At 42.3% G+C, this 25,775-nt stretch overlaps 1 protein-coding gene across 1 annotated transcript in view; it reads left to right on the forward strand.

Annotated features, from left to right (window-relative positions):
- Positions 1-12,465, forward strand: part of CLUL1 (clusterin like 1) — a 29,163-nt gene extending 16,698 nt beyond the window's left edge. The window contains exons 7-8 of the mRNA XM_045378010.2: positions 7,959-8,173; positions 12,146-12,465. Coding sequence (XP_045233945.2) covers positions 7,959-8,173; positions 12,146-12,337 — 407 coding nt within the window. The 3' untranslated portion in view covers positions 12,338-12,465. The remainder of the gene's footprint in view (positions 1-7,958; positions 8,174-12,145) is intronic.
- The last annotated feature ends 13,310 nt before the right edge of the window (positions 12,466-25,775 follow it).

Raw genomic sequence — 25,775 nt, forward strand, 5'->3', positions numbered from 1 at the left:
AGGAGGAAATCAAGTTTAAAAGTAGAAGGCAAAGAATTGAACATACTGACATATTGATTGATTGAAAAGAAATTCAAAACTCATATCTAACAATTTTTTTAGGGTTTCTTTAGTATTCTGGACAGAGGACAAAATCTCATTCTCACAAGCATGGTGGATTCATTTGCTTTCCTCCTCCAAGCACTTTTTTGCAGGCTCATTTCCATGTGGGGGCGTTCAATGTAGTTTTTTTGTTTTTTTTTTTTTTTTTTTGAGATGGTGTCTTGCTCTATTGCCCAGGCTGGAGTGCAGTGGTGCAATCTCGGCTCACTGCAACCTCCACCTCTCGCGTTCAAGCAATTCTCCTTCCTCAGCCTCCCGAGTAGCTAGGATTACAGGTGTGCGCCACCACGCCTGGCTAATTTTTTTGTATTTTTAGTAGAAACGAGGTTTCACCATATTGGCCAGGCTGGTTTCTAACTCCTGACCTTGTGATCCGCCCACCTCAGCCTCCCAAAGTGCTAGGATTACAGGCATGAACCACCGTCCCCGGCCCGGTTTACAAACTGTCGTTCTTGTGTGTGTGTGTGTGTTTTTTTTTAAATGATTAATGACCAAACACTACAGTGCGCAAAAGAAAAACCTTGAGCAAATTAGGGCAACTCTTTCCTTCTTACCGCAAAAAAAAAAAAAGAATCCCCGCCTCCAACCATGAAAGAAACCTTTTCATTCTGTAAATCAGTGTTTAGACAAGTGAAATATTTTTTTTTAAGCGGCATTGGCTCTCTCCCATTGGTGGGTTAATTAACTAATTAGCATTTAAATTGGGAAAATGGCTTCTCCTTCCAAACCCCGGGAATCCTTTTCCCTCTCAGAGTGGCCTTTCTAGTTCCTTCCCCATTTAGGAAATCATTCTCCCTTTCCTCCATCCCTCCCCTCATTCCCTTTTCCTTCTCGAACTAAAGTCACTCCTCCTACCCCACCAGGGCCAAATTACAAATTTTCTTATATAAAACAAGAGCTTGGCCGGGCGCGGTGGCTCAAGCCTGTAATCCCAGCACTTTGGGAGGCCGAGGCGGGCGGATCACAAGGTCAGGAGATCGAGACCACAGTGAAACCCCGTCTCTACTAAAAATACAAAAAATTAGCCGGGCGCGGTGGCGGGCGCCTGTAGTCCCAGCTACTCAGGAGGCTGAGGCAGGAGAATGGCGGGAACCCGGGAGGCGGAGCTTGCAGTGAGCCGAGATCGCGCCACTGCACTCCAGCCTGGGCAACAGCGTGAGACTCCGTCTCAAAAAAAAAAAAAATAAATAAATAAATAAATAAAACAAGAGCTTGTGATTCCTATGCTTCTGCATTTTATCTCACTAAAGCCCTAAGGGAAGGAAATTTTTAAAGTGTGGCTAATGGCTTAGAGTTGGAAATTGGAAGATACAGGACGGACAGAAATCAATATGTCAGTAAATTCTACAACACTAGCTAGAGATTTTGGGCAAGTCATTTATGCTGTCTAGGCCTCAGTTGAGTAATGTGTAAGTAAAGGACCCAAGATAATCTCTGGGTTCTAACAAAATTCTTCTATAAAACAGTGGTCCCCAGCCTTTTGGTACAAGGGACTAGATTCGTGGAAGACAATTTTTCCAAAGATGGTGGGGCAGGGGGTACGGTTTGGGGATGATCATCAGGCATTATTCTCCTAAGGAGCGTTCAACCTAGACCCTTTGCATGCACAGTTCACAACAGGGTTCGTGCTCCTGTGAGAATCGAATGCCTCTGCTGATCTGACAGGAGGCGGGGCTCAGGCAGTCATGCTTGCTCACCTGCCGCTCACCTCCTACGTACAGCTCCCTTCCTAAGAGGCCACAGGCTGGTACGGGTCCATGGCCCAGGGGTTGGGGACCCCTGCTATAAAGGATGTTCAGAAAAATCAGATTATAATTCGTTTACTACCAAGTAATAGCTCTTGTGCCCTTAACTTCCCACAGTGAAGACCGCTGGAATAATTTATATCAACAGAAAGAACAAAAAGCATAGTCAGTGGAAACTCCTGTCCCTCCCTTGGCTTTGTCCCCTCAATCTAACAATGAGCAACTTGCAACGAATTTTGCTGTTCAGAGAAAAGGGAGAATGGAATTGTTACAATCTTTTCTGTCACCTAGGCTGGAGTGCAGTGGTGTGATCTTCGCGCACTGCAACCTCTACTTCCTGAGTTCAAGCAATTCTGCTGCCTCAACCTCCTGAGTAGCTGGGATTACAGGCATGTGCCACCACACCTGGTTAATTTTTGTATTTTTAGTAGAGACGGGGTTTCACCATATTGGTCAGGCTGGTCTCGAACTCCTGACCTCATGATCCTCCCACCTCGGCCTCCCAAAGTGCTGGGATTACAGGCGTGAGCGGCCGGCCAAGAAATTGTTACAATCTTAAACAACATAATATCCTGAACATATTTGGCTTTTAAAGTATCATTAGATACACCACAATAGTAGTAAAGGTTACCTTTGGGTTTTAAGATTAAACATGATTTTAGCCGGGCGCGGTGGCTCACGCCTGTAATCCCAGCAATTTGGGAGGCCGAGGCGGGCGGATCACAAGGTCAGGAGATTGAGACCATGGTGAAACCCCGTCTCTACTAAAAATACAAAAAATGAGCCGGGCGCGGTGGCGGGCGCCTGTAGTTCCAGCTACTCGGGAGGCTGAGGCAGGAGAATGGCGAGAACCCAGGAGGCGGAGCTTGCAGTGAGCCAGGATCGCGCCACTGCACTCCAGCTTGGGCGACAGAGCAAGACTCCGTCTCAAAAAAACAAACAAACAAAAAAAAACCATGATTTTAAAAAATACTTCTTTCTGTATTTTCCAAACTTTTAACCATAAGATATTCCTTGACTTAGGATAGGGTTATGTCACAGTTAACCCATCATAAGTTCGAAAAATTGTAAGTCGAACCATTGTAAGTTGGGGACCATATGTACATGTATGCATATATAATATATTAAAAAGTATTAGACATCTTTAAAATTTATTTGACTTTTTAACATATTACTTTTATTTAATCACCTTGCTCAAGGAGCCTGTAAATTACATATTAATATTCTCTATTATGAAATAGGTCTTTCCATTGTGCAAATTAACGCATTGTAGGGGTTCTAAACATCTATATGCTTTCCAACTCAAAAGGAATAAGATTCCCTTTCTAAATTTTTTATTCAATTAAATAAAAAAACCATGAATTTAATGGAGTCTATTAAATTAGATCATTATTCGAGTAGTTATTAAACCTTTTTAGAGTGGACAACACTCCCTTTCTCTTTCTTTTTGAGCCAGAGTCTCGCTTTGTCACCCAGGCTGGAGTGCAATGGCACGATCTCGGCTCACTGCAACCTCCGCTTCCCAGGTTCAAGTGATTCTGCTGCCTCAACCTCTCGAGTAGCTGGGATTACAGGCACCTGCCACCATGCCCAGCTACTTTGTTGTATTTTTAGTGGAGATGGGGTTTCACCATGTTGGTTAGGCTAGTGGTGAACTCCTGACTTCAAGTGATCCGCCCGCCTCCACCTCCCAATGTGCTGGGATTACAGGCCTGAGCCACCATGCCCAGCCCCTTTCTCCTTTTTAAACATCACCAGCCTAGGTTCTTATTTCCACTGAATTCTCAGGCTAGTTGGGCTAGTGAGGGAGTCAGGTTACACGGGCCACAGAACAAGAACAAGGATTGTTCTTTCTCTCCCTCTTCCACTTCATTCTCTCTCAGCCTCTCCCCACCTCAGTAGTTGGTCTTTTCTCCCCCTTCTTTTGAAAGCAGAGTACATTATACAAATGGACTTGTCTACTTCTCCACATCCCTCTTGGGCCAAATTTTCTGCCATGGGCACATCTACCCCGCCTTAGAATGTATATTAGACAATTTGACATCTAGAATGTCTTGTGGCAGAAAAGGTTTTGGAAAGCATTGCTCCAAGTAGCTATGATTATAAACTGGACCTTTTCGCTGGGTAACCTGAGCAGTTGAGAGTGCTCTTTCTCCTGGCCTGGAGCAGTGGCTCACACTGTAATCCCAGCACTTTGGAAGGCCGAGGTGGGCAGATCACCTGCGGTCAGGAGTTTGAGACCAGCCTGGTCAACATGGCGAAACCCCGTTCTACTAAAAATACAAAAATTAGCCGGGTGTGGTGGCATGAACCTGTAATCTTAGCTACGCAGGAGGCTGAGGCAAAAGAATTGCTTGAACCTGGGAGGCGGAGGTTGCAGTGAGCTGAGATCAAGCCACTGCACTCCAGCCTGGGCCACAGAGCGAGACTCTGTCTCGAAAAAAGAAAAAACAAATAAATAGATAAATAAAATTAAAAAAATAAAAAAGGAGTGCTCTCCTGAATTGCTGACTCGAGGACTCTCTCAGCCTGTTTTATCATTTGGAAGGTGGGAATAATATATCTGCTTCATACACATCTTTTGAAGATTAAATAAAATGTCTGAAGTATCAGTGATTCTCATTATTCAAGTATTTGTTTTTTAAGTCACAGTTGCAAAGTTATATACAGAAGCAGAGGTTTTTATAACAGAAAAATATACACTTCATATACTGACCTCTTACAAAAATAGTCCCGCTCAAGCATCCCTCTATGTATCATCAACATCTATTTCCTTCTACCCAGCTAAAATAGTTTATTAATAATTCTTGAATGTCACAAGATAATACAGAATAAATCAGATAATACATTAAAATGCACCTGATAATCTATATGCACCAGATAATAGATACAGTATACATCAGGTAATACAGTACAAATTCAATGAAAGTTTAGTGTTGCAAAGGTAAAATGTAAAGAATGTCCTAATGTGCTCCCATACTGCTTAAAATTGTTATTATAAATTGCATTTTATTATAAATATATAAAGAATGATGTAATAGGCCAGGCATGGTAGCTAATGCCTGTAATTCCAGGTCGTTGGGAGGCTGAGGCAGGAAAATCACTTGAGGTTAGGAGTTTGAGACCAGCCTAGCCAATATGGTGAAACCCTGTCTCTACTAAAAATATAAAAATTAGCCAGGTGTGGTGGTGCACACCTGTAATCCCAGCTACTCCGGAGGCTGAGGCAGAAGAATCGCTTGAAACCAGGAGGCAGAGGTTGCAGTGAGTCGAGATCGAGCAACTGCACTAAAGCCTAGGTGACAGAGCGAGACTTTGTCTCAGAAAAAAAAAAAAAATTCTCAATCACCTAGATTGAGAAATAGAACATTACCAAAACAGACAAAGCCCCACTATGTCCCCTTCCACATCACATTCACTTTATCTCCTCAAAAGGAAAGTGCTATTTTGAATTTGGTATTAATTATTTCCTTGCATTTCTTCCTACTCATATCATGTCCCTTATACATATAATATATACACATGCCTATATCCTACATAGCAATGTTTTACATTTTGATTTTTGCATTGTCAATGTAGAACTTTTAACCTTAAAAATATGCTTCATACAGCCAGGCGTGGTGGCTCATGCCTGTAATCCCAGCAATTTGGAAGGCCAAAGTGGGCAGATCACAAGGTCAGGAGTTCCAGACCAGCCTGATTAACATGGTGAAACCCAGTCTCTACTAAAAATACAAAAAAATTTAGCTGGGCGTGGTGGTGCGTGCCTGTAGTGCCAGCTAGTCAGGAGGCTGAGGCAGGAGAATCGCTTGAACTCGGGAGGCAGAGGTTGCAGTGAGCCAAGATCGCACCATTGCACTCCAGCCTGGGCCACAGAGTGAGACTCCATTAAAAAAAAAAAAAAAAAAAACATCATACAAACATGAAATGGGCACATGTCTGGCTGGGCGTGGTCACTCATGCCTGTAATCCCAGCACTTTGGGAGGCCAAGGTGGGCAATTACTTAAGGCCAGGAGTTTGAGACCAGCCTGGTCAACATGGTGAAACCCCATCTCTACTAAAAATACAAAAATTAGCCAGGCATGGTAGCGTGCACTTGTAGTCCCAGCTACTCGGGAGGCTGAGGCACAAGAATCACTTGATCCCAGGAAGCAGAGGTTGCAGTGAGCCAAGATTGTGCCACTGCACTCCTGCCTGGGCAACAGAGTGATACTCTGTCTCAAACATAAAAAAAGAAAAAGAAAGAAAAGAAAAAGAAAAAAGAAATGGGCACATATCAAATGTCAATTTGACTATTTGACTTATTAATGAAGGAACCAGCAGGGCGTTAGAGCTGGGTCAAAGGAGTATAAGAGAGACTGGAGTGCTTACAGTCAAGGACAGACAGAATGCTGAAAGATTATGGAATTAGATATAAGTTAGTTAATATTCGAAAAGGCAACTAAACTGTAAATTTTGCCATTATCTTTTCTAACAGACCAAAATAATTTACATCTCTACTAGACAAACATTTGCCACTTTTCATTCCATAATTTACAGGTAATTTCATGGAGTCAGGCCCTAATCAATAGTAAATAGTGAAGACAACAAAGTATCTCTTCCTTAGACCTTGAAGTGATCTTTGGGTCAACCTCTTAGACAATAATTTACTATGACATTGAAAGGACATGCAAGCCTGGGCAGCAAAGTGAGACCCCACCTCTACAAAAAAATTAAAAATTAGCTGGGCATGCTGGTGTGAGCCTGTAGTCCCAGCTACTCAGGAGGCTAAGGTGGAGATAGCACTTGAGCCCAGGAGTTCCAGGCTGTAGTGAGCTATGATCATGCCACTGCACTCTGGCCTGGGTAACAGAGCGAGAACCTGTCTTGGAAAAAGAAAAAAAAGAAAAGAAAAGAAAAAGAGGCCGGGCGCGGTGGCTCAAGCCTGTAATCCCAGCACTTTGGGAGGCCGAGACGGGCGGATCACGAGGTCAGGAGATCGAGACCATCCCGGCTAACATGGTGAAACCCCGTCTCTACTAAAAAATACAAAAAAACTAGCCGGGTGAGGTGGCGGGCGCCTGTAGTCCCAGCTACTCGGGAGGCTGAGGCAGGAGAATGGCGTGAACCCGGGAGGCGGAGCTTGCAGTGAGCTGAGATCTGGCCACTGCACTCCAGCCTGGGTGACAGAGCAAGACTCCGTCTCAAAAAAAAAAAAAAAAAAAAGAAAAAAAAGAAAAGAAAAAGAAACGAAAGGAAATGCAACCATTCTTTTGCCTTATTTCCAAGTTCTGGATAATTTTTCTTTCCTAACAATATAAATATTATTACTTATGTATTCTTTTGCAATGTGGCTTTTCACTCAGTGTAGTTTGCAAGGGTTAGCCATGTGGATACGTGCTGCTCTAGTTCATTAATTCACTGTTGTATGTTGGTCTATGTAGGCAGATCACTATTTATTTATTCATTCCCCAGCTGAAGTACATTTGCTTTCAAGGTTTTGCTATTATAAACACATCTCATACCTTTAATCAAATAATAATTTTGTCTCTTCAATCAGCTTTGATTTACTTTGTTCTAATACTAAACATGCAACTGTAATTATAATTTCATTATTGATAAATATAAACTAATTTCCAAAACATCACAAATCTTTTTTTTTTCACTATTTACTATGCACTTTTGGTCTTAATTTTAAGTGGCTTCACTATATGTGGTCCTTTTCCTCTTTTCCCATACTGATTACTGGTACTGGACATATACATCCAAAATCAAACAGTAGTGTCCTTTTTAAGGGATAAATGGGATGTGATGTAGAAGGGGCATAGTAAGGACTTCATCTGTTTTGGCAAATGTTTTCTTAATATAGGTGGTAGGCATGTGGAATTTATGACAAAAAGTTCTGTCTCCAGCCCAGTTTCTGTTACATAAAACCATATAATTAACAGTTAAACTGGATCTGGTTTGACACAGATGTAGGCGATATTAGTAATTACTCCAGAACAACAGACATAACTAAAAACTCCCACAGGCAAAAGGGGAAAATAGTGTAAGGGCTGGGACATAAGCCCATGTCGCCCACCTCCAAGTTTCATGGACCTTTTCCTTCTCCACGTTACTTTCTTTGCTAGACTGTCCTGGCGTACCTGCTCTACACACAGAATTAGACGAGGCCATCAGGTTGGTCAATGTATCCAATCAGCAGTACAGCCAGATTCTCCAGATGACCCGGAAGCACTTGGAGGACACTGCCTATCTGGTGGAGAAGATGAGAGGGCAATTTGGCTGGGTGTCTGAACTGGCAAACCAGACCCCAGAAACGGAGATCATCTTTAATTCAATACAGGTAAAGGCGAGACCCAAGAGCAGATACGGAGATGACATGTGCACACCTTGATTTCACTGTTAATTTATGTATTAATTGTATCTGAATTTGAAGACAAGCTGCAGGGGGTATTCATATTTCCATTGTGATTGCCTTCAGGCTGACTTGATTTAACATAGTTCATGGTCTTTAGAAAACAAGAAACTCTATAAAGAAAATCAAGGCTGGGCGCGGTGGCTCAAGCCTGTAATCCCAGCACTTTGGGAGGCCGAGACAGGCGGATCACGAGGTCAGGAGATGGAGACCATCCTGGCTAACACGGTGAAACCCCCTCTCTACTAAAAAAAAATACAAAAAACTAGCCGGGTGAGGTGGCTGGCACCTGTAGTCCCAGCTACTCGGGAGGCTGAGGCAGGAGAATGGTGTGAACCCGGGAGGCGGAGCTTGCAGTGAGCCAAGATCCGGCCACTGCACTCCAGCCCAGGCGACAGAACGAGACTCCATCTCAAAAACAAAACAAAACAAAACAAAACACACAAAACACTTTCTAATCTAGAAATGGCCAATTCTGCTTAGAGTTATAGGGCTATAACTGATAGAGGTAACCTTGAAGAAATCTGGCCAACGTAGTTTTTAAGAGAGAAGACTTACAAATAAAGCAATTTGAGTTCAAAATTTGACGCTGAAACTTACCAGCTGAGTAAGCTTGGGAAAGTACCTGAACCATTGTAGGCCTCAGTTTTCACCTGTAGTAAAATGGGAATAATAACAGCTATCTTAACATGTACACCTATAAAGTGATTAGTATAGATTTCTTATACAAAACAAGAGCTCTGTAAATTATAGCTCTTATTAGTTGCTGACACAATAAAGCCACTGAGTTATCTTGAGAATTAAACATGTATATGTTACTCTTCACATAAAAATATATTGCCAGCTGGGCACGGTGGCTCATGCCTGTAATCCCAGCACTTTGGGAGGCCGAGGTGGGTGCATCACTTGAGGTCAGGAGTTTTGAGACCAGCCTGGCTAACATGGTGAAACCCCATCTCTACCAAAAACATAAAACATTAGCCAAGTGTGATGGCGCACACCTGTAATCCCAGCTACTCAGGAGGCTGAGGTAGGAGAATCGCTTGAACCCGGGAGGTGGGGGTTGCAGAGAGTGGAGATCGTGCCACTGCACTCCAGCCTGGGCAACAGAGTGAGAGTCTGTCTCAAAAACAAAAACAAAAATAAAAACATATTGCCATCTTAAATTCCACCTATACCATGACTCCCAGGTTCAGTCAATAACTTTTTGCATAATACTCAAGTGACTTTTCTTCCTAAGACATCCCCACTCCAACACACACACATTACCTTAATCTACAATCAGGCTAGTGATTCCTGATGAGTCTGGTATCGAGGGGTTCCCAAAAAGACCCGGATAAAAAAATTACTGGGCAGAGCAATTGAAGATGCAATATTCTGTGTAGTATGTTATGTTGGTGCCCTATCCAGATCCCTGGGGATCCCTTTTACCAGCTCCCACTGGTGCTGGTGCTGCTGCTAACTGCTTATCTCTGAAACTTTCTCCCAAAGATTGCCCTTGGGGCACTTATGCCCCAGAGTTTCCTGCAGGATCAGGCTGAGGCTAATGGTCATCTGAAGCCATATTCTTGCTTAGCTGCTTTCTCTTCTCTAGTTTGCTTTCCTCTCCCCTTAAAAGTCACACCTGAGAGCACTCCTTTCTAAACCATTTCTGTCAGAATCTCAGGCACTGCTTCTAGGAAATTTGACTTACAGCATTCTGTAATCCAGCATTTCCCTCTTTCAAACTACAAAGCTGTGGATCGTGCATGATTTCAGAAATAAGTTTGGAAAGTCACAGCAAGCTCATTAAAAAACAAGGTTAAAAACCATACAAAAAATAGAATAGGACAAACTAGAAAATATTAGCATGTATTGCATTTCATAAGTCATATGCACATCATGGAATTTCATTTCCATTTGGTATATGTGCATGTGTGTAAACATATATACACACATATGTAGACATACGTGTGTGTTTTGAGTCATGCTATCAAGTGTATTCATTACTACAGACCACAGTCAAAGAGTTTTGAAAGCCACTGTTCCAATCCCTGCCAGCTCTCTGATTCTGTAACTCCATTAGATCATACTCAAGGAAGGTAAAGTAATTCAATATATTCGATCATCCTCGTATATACAGACTTTAAGTTTAATGAGGAAAACGTATTGTCTTGAAGAATAAAACTTGAAGAAAAATTTTAGCAGTGCTTTCAACCTTTAGAAATCTACAGTCAGGCTGGGCGCGGTGGCTCAAGCCTGTAATCCCAGCACTTTGGGAGGCCGAGACGGGCGGATCACGAGGTCAGGAGATCGAGACCATCCTGGCTAACCCGGTGAAACCCCGTCTCTACTAAAAAATACAAAAAAAACTAGCCGGGCGAGGTGGCAGGCGCCTGTAGTCCCAGCTACTTGGGAGGCTGAGGCAGGAGAATGGTGTAAATCCGGTAGGCGGAGCTTGCAGTGAGCTGAGATCCGGCCACTGCACTCCAGCCTGGGCAACAGAGCAAGACTCCGTCTCAAAAAAAAAAAAAAATCTACAGTCAATATTTAGTTGTTTTTACCATTGTCAGTATTTCCTATTCTGTGCTTCAATTTACTTCCATTCTAGTGTCTCTGAGTAACACTAACAGATGTATCTAAAATTCTTTATGCTGATAGCAAAGGCACTTCTATATAAAAACCTCCACATAAAATAAAATTATGGTTTTCAATTATATACTTTTATAACAATTATTACCACTAAAGAGCATTTACTAGGTGTCAGGCAATGTTCTAATAACTTTTTCCATATATCAGACCATTTAATACCCTCAGTGACCCTATAAGGGAAGTAGAATTCTTTCCCCAGTTTTTCAAATGAGGCACAAAGGAGGTTAAGCAACTTGTCTGAGCTCACACAGCTAGTAAATGGTAGAACTAGAATTCAAAGTCAAGCAGTATTTCTCTAGAATGAGTGAACGTAACCACTTTGCTAAACTGCCTGTGAAGTTACTTTTCTCAAAACAGCTCTTATGTCACCATGTAAAGAAAAATACAAACCCATAAAATAGCAAGTGCTGAAGAGAAGCCTTAGGAAAGAAATATGCAAATTCCAGCAAGTGAAAAGGGTTATGGCCCCTGGCTGTATAATAGTTACGTAAGTGTTTACTTTACAATTATTTAAACCAAACAAATACTTTATGCCGTTTTTATATATGTTATAGTCACAGAAAGAGAAGGGAAAATTTAAAAATCATTCTCTTAAGGTTACATCAAGTTGCCTATCAGTTCAGTTCCATTTAAATGATTCAAATCAAAGTCTATGCACTGGAGAATTCATTAAGAGAGTAACATACATGTTATTCGTTAAGAGTGACATAAATTTTGCACTGATTCTTGCCAAAATCACACAAACAACCATAAAGTGTAAATTTTTAGGAAAACTCAGTACAAAGCTTGGTGCAATGCAATAAAGTTTGTGGCACAGACAGTAATACTCAGCAAACATCCCACCTCCTGTCTCATATTTTCCAGCTCCCCCTGTGGTTAAACGTTGCCATGTGGCAAGTTCTGGCCAATGAAGCGTGAGCAAAACTGAGAAGGGTTCTTTGTAGACTGAGACAGTGAAGAGCCTATGTGTGCTCATCTATTCTCTTTTTCTGCTGAGGGCACAAAGAAAGTCATGAATTCATCTGCTACAGCTATGAGATAATGTGCCTCTGCCTACCAGGCTCCTCAGTGTTTACTGGTATGCAGCCCTTGTAACGGACACATAACACGAGCAAGAAATAAATCTTTGTTGCATGAAGCCCTAGGAATGCCGGGACTAATCTGTTACCTCAGCACAGCCTAGCCTATCCTGACTAAGGTGGTATTAAATTACTATTGAACGTGTATTGGGATTTAGTAATCTTTTACTGTATAATCCTTCTTCTGTAGGTAGTTCCAAGGATTCATGAAGGAAATATTTCCAAACAAGATGAAACAGTGATGACAGACTTAAGCATTCTGCCTTCCTCTAATTTCACACTCAAGATCCCTCTTGAAGAAAGTGCTGAGAGTTCTAACTTCATTGGCTATGTACTAGCAAATGTTCTACAGCATTTTAAGGAACATTTTAAAACTTGGTAAGTAGAGTGGCTGGTTAGGAATGCCTTGTTGACAGGAATAGTTAATTCTCAAAAGGGAAAAACAAAACTTGTTTGAAAATACCTGGAAAATATGTTTAACCTCATTAATAAAGACATGAAAACAAATAAGATGGCATTTTCTGCCTATCAAATTTGCAAATTAAAAAACCCCCAGGAAATCCTGATAGGAATGTGATGAAATGGGGATTCTCATATATCATGTATTAGTGGGAACATACATTGGTTTTGCCTTTTTGAAAGCTATTTGATTATGCATATGAAGAGCCATAAAATTTCTTTTTGATATGATAATTACACTTCTGAAATCAATCCTAAGGAATAAATCTAAATTTGATGAAAAGTTCTCCCTCCAAGATCTACATTTACAAAATTATTTAAAATATTAAAAATGTTAAACATTATCTTAATGTGTAAAAATGGGACAGTGGTTAAATAGATTATGGCTAAATACATTCAATACATTTTATGAAATGTTAAAAATATTCAAAAAATTTAAATAATGACTTGCTAACTACTTTAACAAGAGCTTTAATATAAGCCAGTCTTGGAGGTAATATTATTATCATCATTTTACAGAAAAAGATCCTGAGGCTCAACGTCCAAGGTCCAATGAACTACTCAGGTCGGAGGTGGTAGAGCAGAATGTGGAGCCAGTTCTCTCTCTGACTCCTTCATCACACTGTACTGCTTCCTGTTAAGATATTTGCTCAAAACATGCAAGATATAAAAATCTGGGTAATATGCTCAATCTTAAAGAATAATTACATTTTAAGTTACTCATAAGGGACCTTGTTAGTAGGTCGCCATCAATGTGTAATTAAGCCAGATGTGACAGGATTTGCTGCCTCTCCCTTTACTTCTGAATTCTGGAGGTCTTTTTTTTTTTTTTGGTTGTATCAGTCAAACGGCCAACATCTTTTTAGCATCTACTAAGTTTAGATACAGGAACTAGGTACTGTGAAAGAGAAAATGAAAAATTTGACAAGATCCTGTCCCCAAGGAGCTTCCTATCCAACAGGGAGCACAAGACAGATAGACAGACATACACACAACTATAAAGCAAGGCAGGATTTAGAGAGTTCACAGGAGCAGGCTCTGGGAGTTCGGGGGAGGGTCGTTCACGTTCTGGTAGGGAAGAAACTTCTGAGCTGGATATATTCCCTTTCTCACCGTCCTTCTATCCCCTCTCTTCTTCTCCTTTCCTCTTTCCTCTTCCTCCTCCCACTCTCTCCTCTCCCTTTCTTTCCTTTTTCTCCTTTTTTTTCTTTTTCTTTTTTTTTTTTTTTGAGACAGAGTCTTGTTCTGTCGCCCAGACTGGAGTACAGTGGCATGATCTCGGCTCACTGCAACCTTGGCCTCCTGGGTTCAAATGATTCTCGTGCCTCAGTCTCCTGAGTAGCTGGGATTACAGGTGCACACCATCACACCTGGCTAATTTTTGTATTTTTTAGTAGAAACAGGGTTTCACCATGTTGGCCAGGCTGCTCTCGAACTCCTGACCTTAAGTAATCCACCCACCTTGGCCTCCCAAAGTGCTGGGATTACAGGCATGAGCCACCATGCCCAGCCTCCTCTCCCTTTTCTTTTCTTTTTTTTTTTTTTTGAGACAGAGTTTAGCTCTTGTTGCCTAGGCTGGAGTGCAGTGGTGTGATCTCAGCTCACTGCCACCTCTGCCTGCCGGGTTCAAGCCATTCTCCTGCCTCAGCCTCCCGAGTAGCTGGGATTACAGGTGCCCTCCAACACACCCGGCTAATTTTTTTTTTTTTTTTTTTTTCTTTTTGACACGGAGTCTCGCTCTGTCGCCCAGGCTGGAGTGCAGTGGCGCGATCTCAGCTCACTGCAAGCGCCGCCTCCCGGGTTTATGCCATTCTCCTGCCTCAGCCTCCCAAGTAGCTGGGACTACAGGCGCCCGCCACCTCGCCCGGCTAGTTTTTTTGTATTTTTTAGTAGAGATGGGTTTTCAACGTGTTAGCCAGGATAGTCTCGATCTCCTGACCTCGTGATCCGCCCATCTCGGCCTCCCAAAGTGCTGGGATTACAGGCTTGAGCCACCGCGCCCGGCCCACACCCGGCTAAGTTTTTGTATTTTTTGTGGAGACGGGGTTTTGCCATGTTGGGCAGACTGGTCTGGAACTTCTGACCTTAGGTGATCCGCCTGCCTCAGCCTCCCAAAGTGCTGGAATTACAGGCATGAGCCACCACACCCTGCCATCCTCTCCCTTTCTTAAAAATACATCAATTAATTAAATATATAAATGTAGATACACACACAGGCAGCATCAAAGTGTATAGGTTGGAGAGGAGACTATTCCAAAAAGGGGGACGGCATGGGCAAATACAGCAAGAAAGAGTAGAACATCTAGGTACTGGGGGCGCTGGGAAGTCCTGCTAAACTGGTCCCCTCACACTGTGGGGCCTTTAAGCTTCCCTGTGTCAGGGCACCTCCCCTCTGTGAGTTTGGGTTCCTTCTTTGGTTGCAGGCAACCAAGACCAGCTCAGCTGAAAGAAATGGAAGGATGCTGACTCACGAATCAGAGGGGAAGCTGGACGACTATGCCCAGAGCCAGGCAGAAACGGGTCGGGTCTAGAGTCTGGGAGGAGGAAACCCATGGACAGTTGCTTCAGGGCCCAGAGCTCACGGTGAAGCAGCTGCAATTGTTTTTAGTCCTCAGATCACTCTGCTCAAGATGTGACTTGCCAGGAGGAGTCTGGCTGGCCCAGCTGGGACATGTGTGTCCACCTCTAGACCAGGAGAGAGGAGAGTGTTGGTTGACAGTCCCCATGTCTACCTCTTTGTCTAGGTTACTGAGTCATCAACAGATCTCAGTTCAAAAAGTCACTTGTTCAGGGGCAATATACCCTCTTCTACCCATAAACTCTCCCTCCCCTTTCATACATGACCATAACACCATGCAGCACTCAGCTCTTGTAAGTTGACATTTCCCCACGTGGCTCTTTATGAACGTTCATCTCCATCCCGAGACCTACAGTCCATGAGGGTACCACCCTTCTAGGGTTTTTGTTCTTCTCTTTGTCAGTGGGGACTTAGGACTGTGCCTGGCACAGGGCAAACCCTCAATATTTGTTGAACAAATAAATTAATAAACACATGTAAATGAATATTAGTAGAATACAACAAGAGTGACAGTAGGTGAAGGTGGAAAGCAAAGGTGGGAAGAGGTCAGGGCTCTGAGTGCCGGCCTGTGGAGTCTGAGCTTCACTCTGCAGCGCTGGTGAGACGCGATAGGTTTTAGAGAAAGGAAGCCTCATGCTGGTGCCCCAGTGGGTACTGACTTCGCATTTGTAGCCAAATCAAAGTTTTTCCCGTAAAGTCATCTATCTCTTTCCCAGATGTTGGGACTTGCAATGGCAATGGGAAGTGAGATACTGAGTAATTGAGAGATCAAGTATTTTGATCTCTCAAAATATTTTACTAACAAGGCATACAAAGTGATTTTTCACAGGCAATGTTAATGTTTTTCTTTTTTTTTTTTTTTTTTTTGAGACGGAGTCTCGCTCTGTCGCCCAGGCTGGACTGCAGTGGCCGGATCTCAGCTCACTGCAAGCTCCGCCTCCCGGGTTCACGCCATTCTCCTGCCTCAGCCTCCCGCGTAGCTGGGACTACAGGCGCCCGCCACCTCGCCCGGCTAATTTTTTGTATTTTTTAGTAGAGACGGGGTTTCACTGGGTTAGCCAGGATGGTCTCGATCTCCTGACCTCATGATCCGCCCGTCTCGGCCTCCCAAAGTGCTGGGATTACAGGCTTGAGCCACCGCGCCCGGCATGTTTTTCTTTTTTATGTATAGTTTTAAAATTCTAAAAGTAACAAAATCACAACTACCAAACATTTAGACGACAAAAGTTATCCATAATCCCACCATCGTAACACAACCACTATTATCATTTTACTGTTTTCCTTATTCACATTTTCTACTTATTTTCTTAGATTCCAAGAAATAGAATTACTTGTTTAGAGGTTATTAACAATTAACATCTTATTTTTCTGGATATATATATTGCTAAATGTAATAACAGCAATGTCTGCAGTACCAATTTCTCAAATACTAATTTGCATTTCAATTTTTTTTTTTTTGAGACAGAGGCTCTCTCTGTTGCCCAGGCTGGAGTGCAGTGGCATGATCTCGGCTCACTGCAACCTCCACCTCCCAGGTTCAAGCGATTCTCATGCCTCAGCCTCCCAAGTAGCTGGGATTACAGGTGTGCAGCACCACACTTATTTTTAGTAGAGATGTGTTTTCACCATGTTGGCCAGGCTGGTCTCAAACTCCTGGCCTCAAGTGATCCTTCCGCCTCAGCCTCCCCAAGGGCTGGGATTACAGGCATGAGCCACTGTGCCTGGCCTGGCATTTCAATTTTTAAAATCTTCAGTAGTAAATGAAAAATTTTATCTTATTGTTATAATTTTATGGTTTTTTATTGTTCATGAGAATAAACATTTTCCAAGTTTGTTTACTCACTGAATTTCTTTTTTCTGCATCTTATTCAGTATCATGGATACAATTTTGTCAATTTTCTGATTATATCAATGCATTCAGGGTCCCAAACCTGCCAAAGTTTAAAGGCAAAGATACTAAGGGAAAAACCAGGAAAAGATGGTAGAAAAGAGTCACCCTGGCATTGTCAGTCATGTAAACATTTGTCGGGTGCCCTAGCTGCAGGTATGTGGCTCACTGAAACATGAATTCCAATTATAGGGTGAAATAATATATTTAGAACCCTCTTTTGGAACTTCCATCTAGTTATCTAGCATCCTAAGTGCCTGGACATTCCTGATTGGTTTGCAATATGTTTTGTTTCCCATCCCCAAGTTTCACAGCTGCTGGCCCTGGGATTAACAGTCACAGGCTGTAACACAATGTCTTGCACATCCCGAGTACTGAATAAGCTTTTGTAGATGGATTCTTACCATCAACATCATCATGAAAGGCAAACATACAAAATTTGTTGACTAATGTAATGAGTCATGAGTGACCGAAGTTTATTGACCAAACACTACGTACATGTAGAGTACAGAATAAACACTTTATTATCACATCTGAGGAAAAGACCATTTTAGAAGCTCAACAACCCAGGAAAACCGTGAAGATTTCTTCAAATTGTTAAGAATATCCATGCATACAGGTTTCACATTATTTTGCTATATACAGTATCAATTTTTCCAAAAGCCAAGAGCATTTTATTCTATCACCCATCCTGGACATTTACTCCAAGAAAAAATACACTGAGTCTATAAGTAATTGATTAGTATTTTGATCATTGCTGCCTTTTTTTTTTAAAGGTAAGAAGATCTAATGCATCCTATATCCAGTAAGTAGAATTATCTCTTCATCTGGGACCTGGAGATCCTGAAATAAAAAAGGATAATGCAGTAAACGTAGTTGCAGGAAAGTGTGTTAGCTATATACTATGAAGTACTCTTAGTTTACTTATGTTGAACGGCTCAGCTATTAATACTCAAATTGAGTTAAAATGAAAATTCCTTCTTAAAAAATGTAATGTAATATGTATTACATTTTACGGTACATGAGTAGTTCTTTGTATATTGAAAAAATACTAAATCACCTAGGTGTCTATGTTCTATCACATCTACAAACATGTCACTTTCTAATTAATAAAATGTTCTTCCATTAGTTTGCTTTTACACTTAAAATATATATAATTGACTTTTTGGAAAAAATATCTGAGATTCACTGCTTTGTTTCGTAAAAACCAATAGCTTCTGTGTAGTCTTTTTTTAAATTGTGGTAAAATATACATGGCATTAATTTACCATTTTAACCATTTTAAAGTGTTCAATTTGTGGCATTAAGTACACTCACACTGTTGTGCAACCATCACCACTGTCCATCTTCAGAACCTTTTTATCTTCCCAAACTGAAACTCTGTGCTCGTTAAGCACTCACTTCCCATTTCCCCGTCCCCCAGCCCCCAGCCCCCAGCCCCCAGCAACCACGACTGTACTTTCTATGAATTTGACTACTCTAGGTACTGCATGTAGGTGGAATCATTCAGTATTTGTCTTTTGTTTTGTTTTTTGTTTCTAAGACAGGGTCTTACTCTGTTGCCCAGGCTGGAGTGCAGTGGTGCAATCATAGCGTCCTTTTGTGACTGGTTTGTTTCACTTAGTGCAATATTTTCAAGGTTCATCCATGTTGTTGCATGTGTCAGAACTCCTTCCTTTCTTTGGCTAATATTCTTGCATAGATTTACCTAGTGTTGCTTATGCATTCAGCCACTGATGGACACTTGGGTTGCTTCCATCTTCTGGCTATTGTGAATAATGCTGTTTTGAACATGGGTGTACTACATAGTTACTTTTTAAAACTGACACAACAGCGCTGTCTTTTGACATACTTATTTTATGGAAAACATGAGGTTTTTCTGGCTGACGCTCAACCTCATAATTTGGAGCTTGATGCAACACAATAGGAGAGCTTTTTGTCAGTATATATCACTAAGGATTACAATGAGAGTACATATAGTCAGTATTTCAAATTATAAAAAAAAAAGTAGGCTGGGCGTGGTGCCTCACACCTGTAATCCCAGCACTTTGGGAGGCCAAGGTGGGCGGATTACCTGAGGTCAGGAGTTCAAAACCAGCCTGGCCAACATAGTGAAACCTTGTCTGTATCTACTAAAAATACAAAAATTAGCCAGGCATGGTGGTGCATGCCTGTAATCGCAGCTACTCAGGAGGCTGAGACAGGAGAACTGCTTGAACCTGGGAGGCAGAGGTTGCAGTGAGTCAAGATTGCACCACTGTACTCCAGCCTGGGCGACAGAGCAAGACTCTTTAAAAAATAATAATAATTAAAAATAAATAAATAAATAAAATGTAATGAAAGAGAGAGAACTCTGAACTTTTAAAGAACTTTTCACCCAGTCTTGATCTATCTGATAGAAAGGCTTGTCAGAGAACGTTAGAGTTCAGAGGCAGCCAGCTGAATATAATTGACTCCAAATTGTCACGCACGTCCGTGTGAAGAGACCACCAAACAGGCTTTGTGTGAGCAACATGGCTGTTTATTTCACCTGGGTGCAGGCGGGCTGAGTCCAAAAAGAGAGTCAGGGAAGGGAGATAAGGGTGGGGCTGTTTTATAGGATTTGGGTAGGTAAAGGAAAATTACAGTCAAAGGGGGGTTGTTCTCTGGCGGGCAGGAGTGGGGCTCACAAGGTGCTCAGTGGGGGAGCTTTTTGAGCCAGGATAAGCCAGGAAAAGGAATTTCACAAGATAATATCATCGCTTAAGGCAAGGACCGGCCATTTTCACTTCTTTTGTGGTGGAATGTCATCGGTTAAGGCGAGGCAGGGCATTTGCACTTTTGTGATTCTTTAGTTACTTCAGGCCATCTGGGCGTATATGTGCAAGTCACAGGGGATGCGATGGCTTGGCTTGGGCTCAGAGGCCTGACACAAATGAAGATAAACCTTTTGTAAATCATAACTAAAGGCTATAAAAAATGAGAGTTATATTATTTTTTTGAGACAGGGTCTTACTCTGTTGCCCAGGCTGGAGTGTAGTGGCATGATGTGGGCTCACTGAAGCCTTGACCTCCTTGGCTCAGGTGATCCTCCTGCCTCAGCCTCCTGAGTAGGTGGGACTACAGGTACCATTACGCCTGTCTATTTTGGGGTTTCTCCATGTTGCCCAGGCTGGTCTCAAACTCTTGGGCTTAAGCAATCTGCCCGCCTCAGCCTCTAAAGTGCTGTGATTACAGGCATGAACCACTGCTCCTGGCAGGGAATTATTGATAGAATCCCGGGTTCCTCGGTGTGCAGTAAATCTCAAATACAGTCTATTCAACCATAGATTTTATATATTTGTTAGTGAAGGTGACAAAAAAGTGATTAAGACAGCCTATTTTCTATCCAATGAGCTATCAAAAGCTTATAGAGTGGAAAGACAGTGGGGGAAGTCAGGCTCAAAGCAGCTAAGTGGAAAGAAGATTTTGCATGCAGGCTGACCTGGATTTTCATCGTGGCTACTATATTTTCTAGATGTGTGACTTTGGGCAACATCCTTAACCTCAGTGTCATCTATAAGGTAATTTAAGGACACTAGTGCCCCACTCATCTGTGGTTTTGCTTTGCAAGCTTTCAGTTACCCAAGATCAACCGCGGTTTAAAAATATGTGGAAAATTCCAGAAATACATAAGTTTTCCGTTGCAAGCCATTAAATCTCATGGCGTTCCTGCCCCCTCCTCTCTGGAGGTGGATGCTCCCTTTGTCCAGCGGCTCCGCGATGACTGCATTCCCCAAGTTGTTCTCTTAGGAACCCCTTCTGTGTTCAAGGAACCCTTACTTTACTTAATTATGGCCCCAAAGCACAAGAGCAGGGATGCTGGCATACTGTTATAATTGTTCTATTTTATTATTATTGTTGTTCATCTCTACCTGTGACTAATTTATGAATTCAACTTTATCATAGGAAGGTATGTATAGGAAAAAAAACATGGTATATATAAGGTTCAGTACTATCTGTGGTTTCAGGCATCCCCTGGGGGTCTTGGAACATATCCCCTGTGTATAAGGGGGAACTACTGCAAAAGTTTGTGTTTTATAGAGTAGTTGTGAGAACTACATTAATTCATAATGTGTGGTTCATGAGACTCATTGATAGACGGTAGTTGCAACAATAAAAAATTATATTACAAGTAACTGATTCAGACTCTCAAAAACATTAATTTCCTGCTTTCTTTTACCTAAGTTTACCTACATGTTTGCGTTTGTAAAGGGGAGGTTTTTCTAGACCAATAATTTTCAAATGTTTTTGCTCTCTCATACTTCCTCAAAGGTAACTGAAAAAGTTGCAACATACTTGCATGTGATTTTTCTATATAAGTTGAAAGAATAGCAAATTGTTATTTTCCCATGCCTTGTAAATATTAGCAAGTCATCCCTCTTTAAAATGTACCAGATGGAATCTAAATATCATTGCAATTTGACCCCGCATCATCCATTTATATCTAATTCTTTTTTTTTTTTTTTTTTTTTTTTTGAGATGGAGTCTCGCTTTGTCACCCAGGCTGGAGTGCAGTGGCGCAATCTCGGCTCACTGCAAGCTCCGCCTCCCGGGTTCACGCCATTCTCCGGCCTCAGCCTCCCGAGTAGCTGGGACTACAGGCGCCCGCTACTGCGCCCGGCTAATTTTTTTCTATTTTTAGTAGAGACGGGGTTTCACCATGGTCTCGATCTCCTGACCTTGTGATCCGCCCGCCTCGGCCTTCCAAAGTGCTGGGATTACAGGTGTGAGCCACCGCGCCCGGCCCGCATCATCCATTTAAACAAATATACAAGTTTTTCTTTAACAGTGGGAAATTGTATCTCATTCCATTTTCTCCTTAAACTCTTATTTCAATCTACATTCCTCAGATAATTTTATCCTAATGTAGTACACTTTTATGCTTAAGTATCTTTTGTTGATCAATAAAATACTGATTTTTAAATTTTAAAAATTAAGAATATCCTGTGCATCAAATTCCAGGTATGAAATATTTATTCTAGATCGAGTGATCATTGTAATTATTATTTGTACATAATTGATCAAAATAACATAAATATACTACAAATTTCTATGACTATTAAATATAAAAAAGTAAAATTTTAAACAAATATATCTCTTAATGAGAAGGAAGAGCTTTTTATACTCCAATACGTTAATATATCCACTAATAATTATTATTTCTTCCTAGAACAAGACAGGATTAAGCATCATGACCATCCCTATTGGGGGATGTTTTTATAGATGCAAGCACTGTGGCACCTACTGGCATAAATGCACCTGCTGATTGGAATGTTCTTTCCCCAGATCTTCCCTGCTGGTTTCTTCCCAGTATTCAGGTCTCAGCTCAAATATGACTTCCTCAATGAGGCCTCCTGGTGATCAGATCTAAAGCACCTTCTACACAATCACTCTTTAGTGCTATACCCATTAATTTACTATCATCACACTTGTCACTACCACACAGATCTTGTTTGGTTACTTTTGTAGTGTTTGTCACTGCCAGAATGTCAGTTCTATGAAGAAAAGGACCTTGTCTGTCTTGCTGTTTGCAGACATGAGGAAGGTACTATGATATAAATGTGTGTCAGTGAATGAATGAATGATATTTGTCTGAGAGAACCATTCATTCTAACCGACATTTATGGAGTAACCACTTTGAAAAGAACCATTCTGTCTTTACTATCAAGTCAAGATACTCAAGGAAGGCAGCGGAAGAGGAAGGTCCATGTGGGCAGAGAAGCCTAGTCTTGAGATGTGATTTAGCTGGTATTTGGGTGGAACCAATAAACCAGCCTCAAAAATAACACAAGGGGCCGGGTGCAGTGGCTCACGCCTGTAATCCCAGCACTTTGGGAGGCTTGAGGCAGTCGGATTACTTCAGGTCAGGAGTTCGAGACCAGCCTGGGCAACATGGTGAAACTCCATCTCTACTAAAAATACAAAAACTAGCCGGGCATGGTGACGGGTGCCTGTAATCCCAGTTATTTGGGAGGCTGAGGCAGGAGAATTGCTGGAGCCTGGGAGGCAGAGGTTGCAGTGAGCTGAGATTGTGCCACTGCATTCCAGCCTGGGTGACAGAGAAAGACTCCGTCGAAAACAAAAAAAGAAAAAAGAAAGAAAGAAAGAAAAAAAATACACAAAGATGTGCAATTGATGCAGGGCAGGTGAGCCTGGAATTGGGCTTAGCCCAGGAGGGTTCTTGGTTTTGCTCAGGAAAGAATTTAAGAGCTACCTGGTAGAAAAAGCTCATGGCAGCTACAGCTCCCCAAGTGCTCCTGCAGAACAGAGCTACCCTATAGGCAGTGGGCTGACAGCAGTAGCTCAAAGGCAGGTCTGCAGTCATATTTATAACCTACTTTCAATTACATGCAAATTAAGGGGCAGATGATGCAGAAATGTCTAGAAAAAGGGTGGTAACTTCCGGGTTGTTGGCTCATTGCCATGGAAAGGGGCAGTAAGCTCTGGGTGTTGCCATGACAATGGTAAACTGACATGGCACACTGGTGGGCGTGTCTTATGGAAAACTATTGCCCCATCCTTGTTTTGACTACTCCTCAATTTGGTCCCAAGTCAGAGCCCTGCCTCCAGAGTCAAGTCCCACCTACCTCACAATTATTATGTATCAGGTTTTTAAAAAGTAACACAAGGAAGGCTGGGCATGGTGGCTCACACCTGTAATCCCAGCACTTTGGGAGGCCGAGGTGGGCAGATCACTTCAGGTCAGGAGTTTGAGACAAGCCTGACCAACATGGTGAAACCCTGTCTCTTCTAAAAATGCAAAAAAAAAAAAAAAAAAAAAAAAAATATCTGGGCATGGTGGCAGGCACCTGTAGTTCCAGCTACTTGGGAGGCTGAGGCAGAACTGCTTGAATCCAGGCAGCAGAGTTTGCAGTGAGCTGAGTGCCACTGCACTACAGCCTGGGGTGCAGAGCAAGATTCCACCTCAAAAAAAAAAAAAAAAAAAAAAAAGAATAACAGAGTAACACATGGAAATTAAACACAGATAATGTGCATCTGGGGAATCTGGACTATTTTCAGCCTGGGGTCTTGCTGGTGCTCCGAAACGTGTAAGGAAATGTGTAGGGAGTTTTCAGACGGTGTGGGGTGGGGGAATGCCAACATACGGTTGGCTTTCCACAGTCCTGCTAAAAAGCCCTGCAATGTGCAGAACAAACCAGTCCAGCTAAGAAAAGTCCCACCCAAAATGCTGAGAGCACCTCTGTGCTCAATCAACAGTTGAGGCAAAAGGATGCTTTGCAAGTACAACACATGTATCAGTGCATTTTAAACTCATTATAAAATCGTTCTGTAAACCCAAAATAAAATTCTAAGCCCCAGAACCATCTGAAAAGACCCCTCCTCTGGGCCAAAGGCATTCCAAATTTAACCTGAAACACTGGTTCAGGCCGGGATGGGAATGGGAGCCAGACATGCCTCATTATTCCCTCCTCCGTTTGGAATTTAGGCACAGCTGACCAGCATTGACATCAACACTGGCCTTAAGACAGGTAGAACACACTCTTTAAGTCTGACAAGAAACATTTACAATCTACAATCTATCTGTCTAAAGCCTGCTACTTTGAGGCTTAATCTGCATGATGAATCCTTGGTCTCCACAACCTCTTATCTTAACCCAGATATTCCTTTCTATTGATTCAAATCTTTTTTTTTTTTTTCCCCCCCAGACAGCTCTGTCGCCCAGACTGGAGTGCAGTGGCACTTTCTCAGGTACTGCAACCTCCGCCTCCTGGGTTCAAGCGATTCTCCTGCCTCAGTCTCCTGAGTAGCTGGGATTACAGGTGCATGCCACCTTGCCCAGCTAATTTTTGTATTTTCAGTAGAGACGGGTTTCACCATGTTGGCCAGGCTGGTCTCGATCTCCTGACCTCGTGATCTGCCCGCCTTGATCTCCCAAGTGCTGGGATTACAGGCGTGAGCCACCACGCCCAGCCTCCTATTGATTCCAAATCTTTAGATAACAATTCTTTCAACCAAATGTATAAAAAATCAAGTTGTAGCCCAACCACCTTGGGGACATGTTCTCAGGATCTCCTGAGGGCTCTATCACCGATCATTGGTTACTCATATTTGGCTCAGAATAAATTTCTTCATATATTTTACAGAGTTTAACTCTTTTCGTCAACAGTTCCCACTCCCCAGTGTTAATGTTATAAACAATTCAGTAAAATTGGAAAATGTGGTCTATTAAAAATTTGGGGCCGATTGCGCCAGCACTTTGGAAGGCCAATGCGGGTGGAACACCTGAGGTGAGGAGGTCGAGACCAGCCAAGCATGGCGAAACCTCATCTCTACTAAACATGAAAAACAACAACAACAACAACAACATTAGCCGGGCGTGGTGGTGCGCCTCTAGTCCCAGCTACGCGGGAGGCTGAGGCAGGAGAATTGCTTGAACCCAGGAGGCGGAGACTGCAGTGAGCCGAGATCACGCTACTGCCCTCCAGCCTGGGTGAGAGAGCAAGGCTGTCTCAAACAAACAAAAAAAAACCTTAGAAAAGCCCAGGCGGTTTTTTTTTTTTTTTTTTTTTTTTGAGACAGAGTCTTGCGCTGTCGCCCAGGCTGGAGTACAGTGGTCGAATCTTGGCTCACTGCAACCTCTGCCTCCCAGGTTCAAGCAATTCTTCTACCTCAGCCTCCCAAGTAGCCACCACGCCCAGCTAATTTTTGTATTTTTAGTAGAGACGGGGTTTCACCATGTTGTCCAGGCTGGTCTTGAACTGCTGACCTCAGGTGATCCACCCACCTCGGCACCCCAAAGTGCTAGGATTACAGGCTTGAGCTACCGTGTCCGGCGCCCTGCAGGTCTTTAATCAAGTAAAAAAGCTGCATTATATCACTTGCTCAGGTTGCAAGCCTTTAGTGAGAAAGAAT

The sequence above is a fragment of the Macaca fascicularis genome, chromosome 18 (assembly GCF_037993035.2).
Source record: "Macaca fascicularis isolate 582-1 chromosome 18, T2T-MFA8v1.1".
NCBI classification, from domain to species: domain Eukaryota; kingdom Metazoa; phylum Chordata; class Mammalia; order Primates; family Cercopithecidae; genus Macaca; species Macaca fascicularis.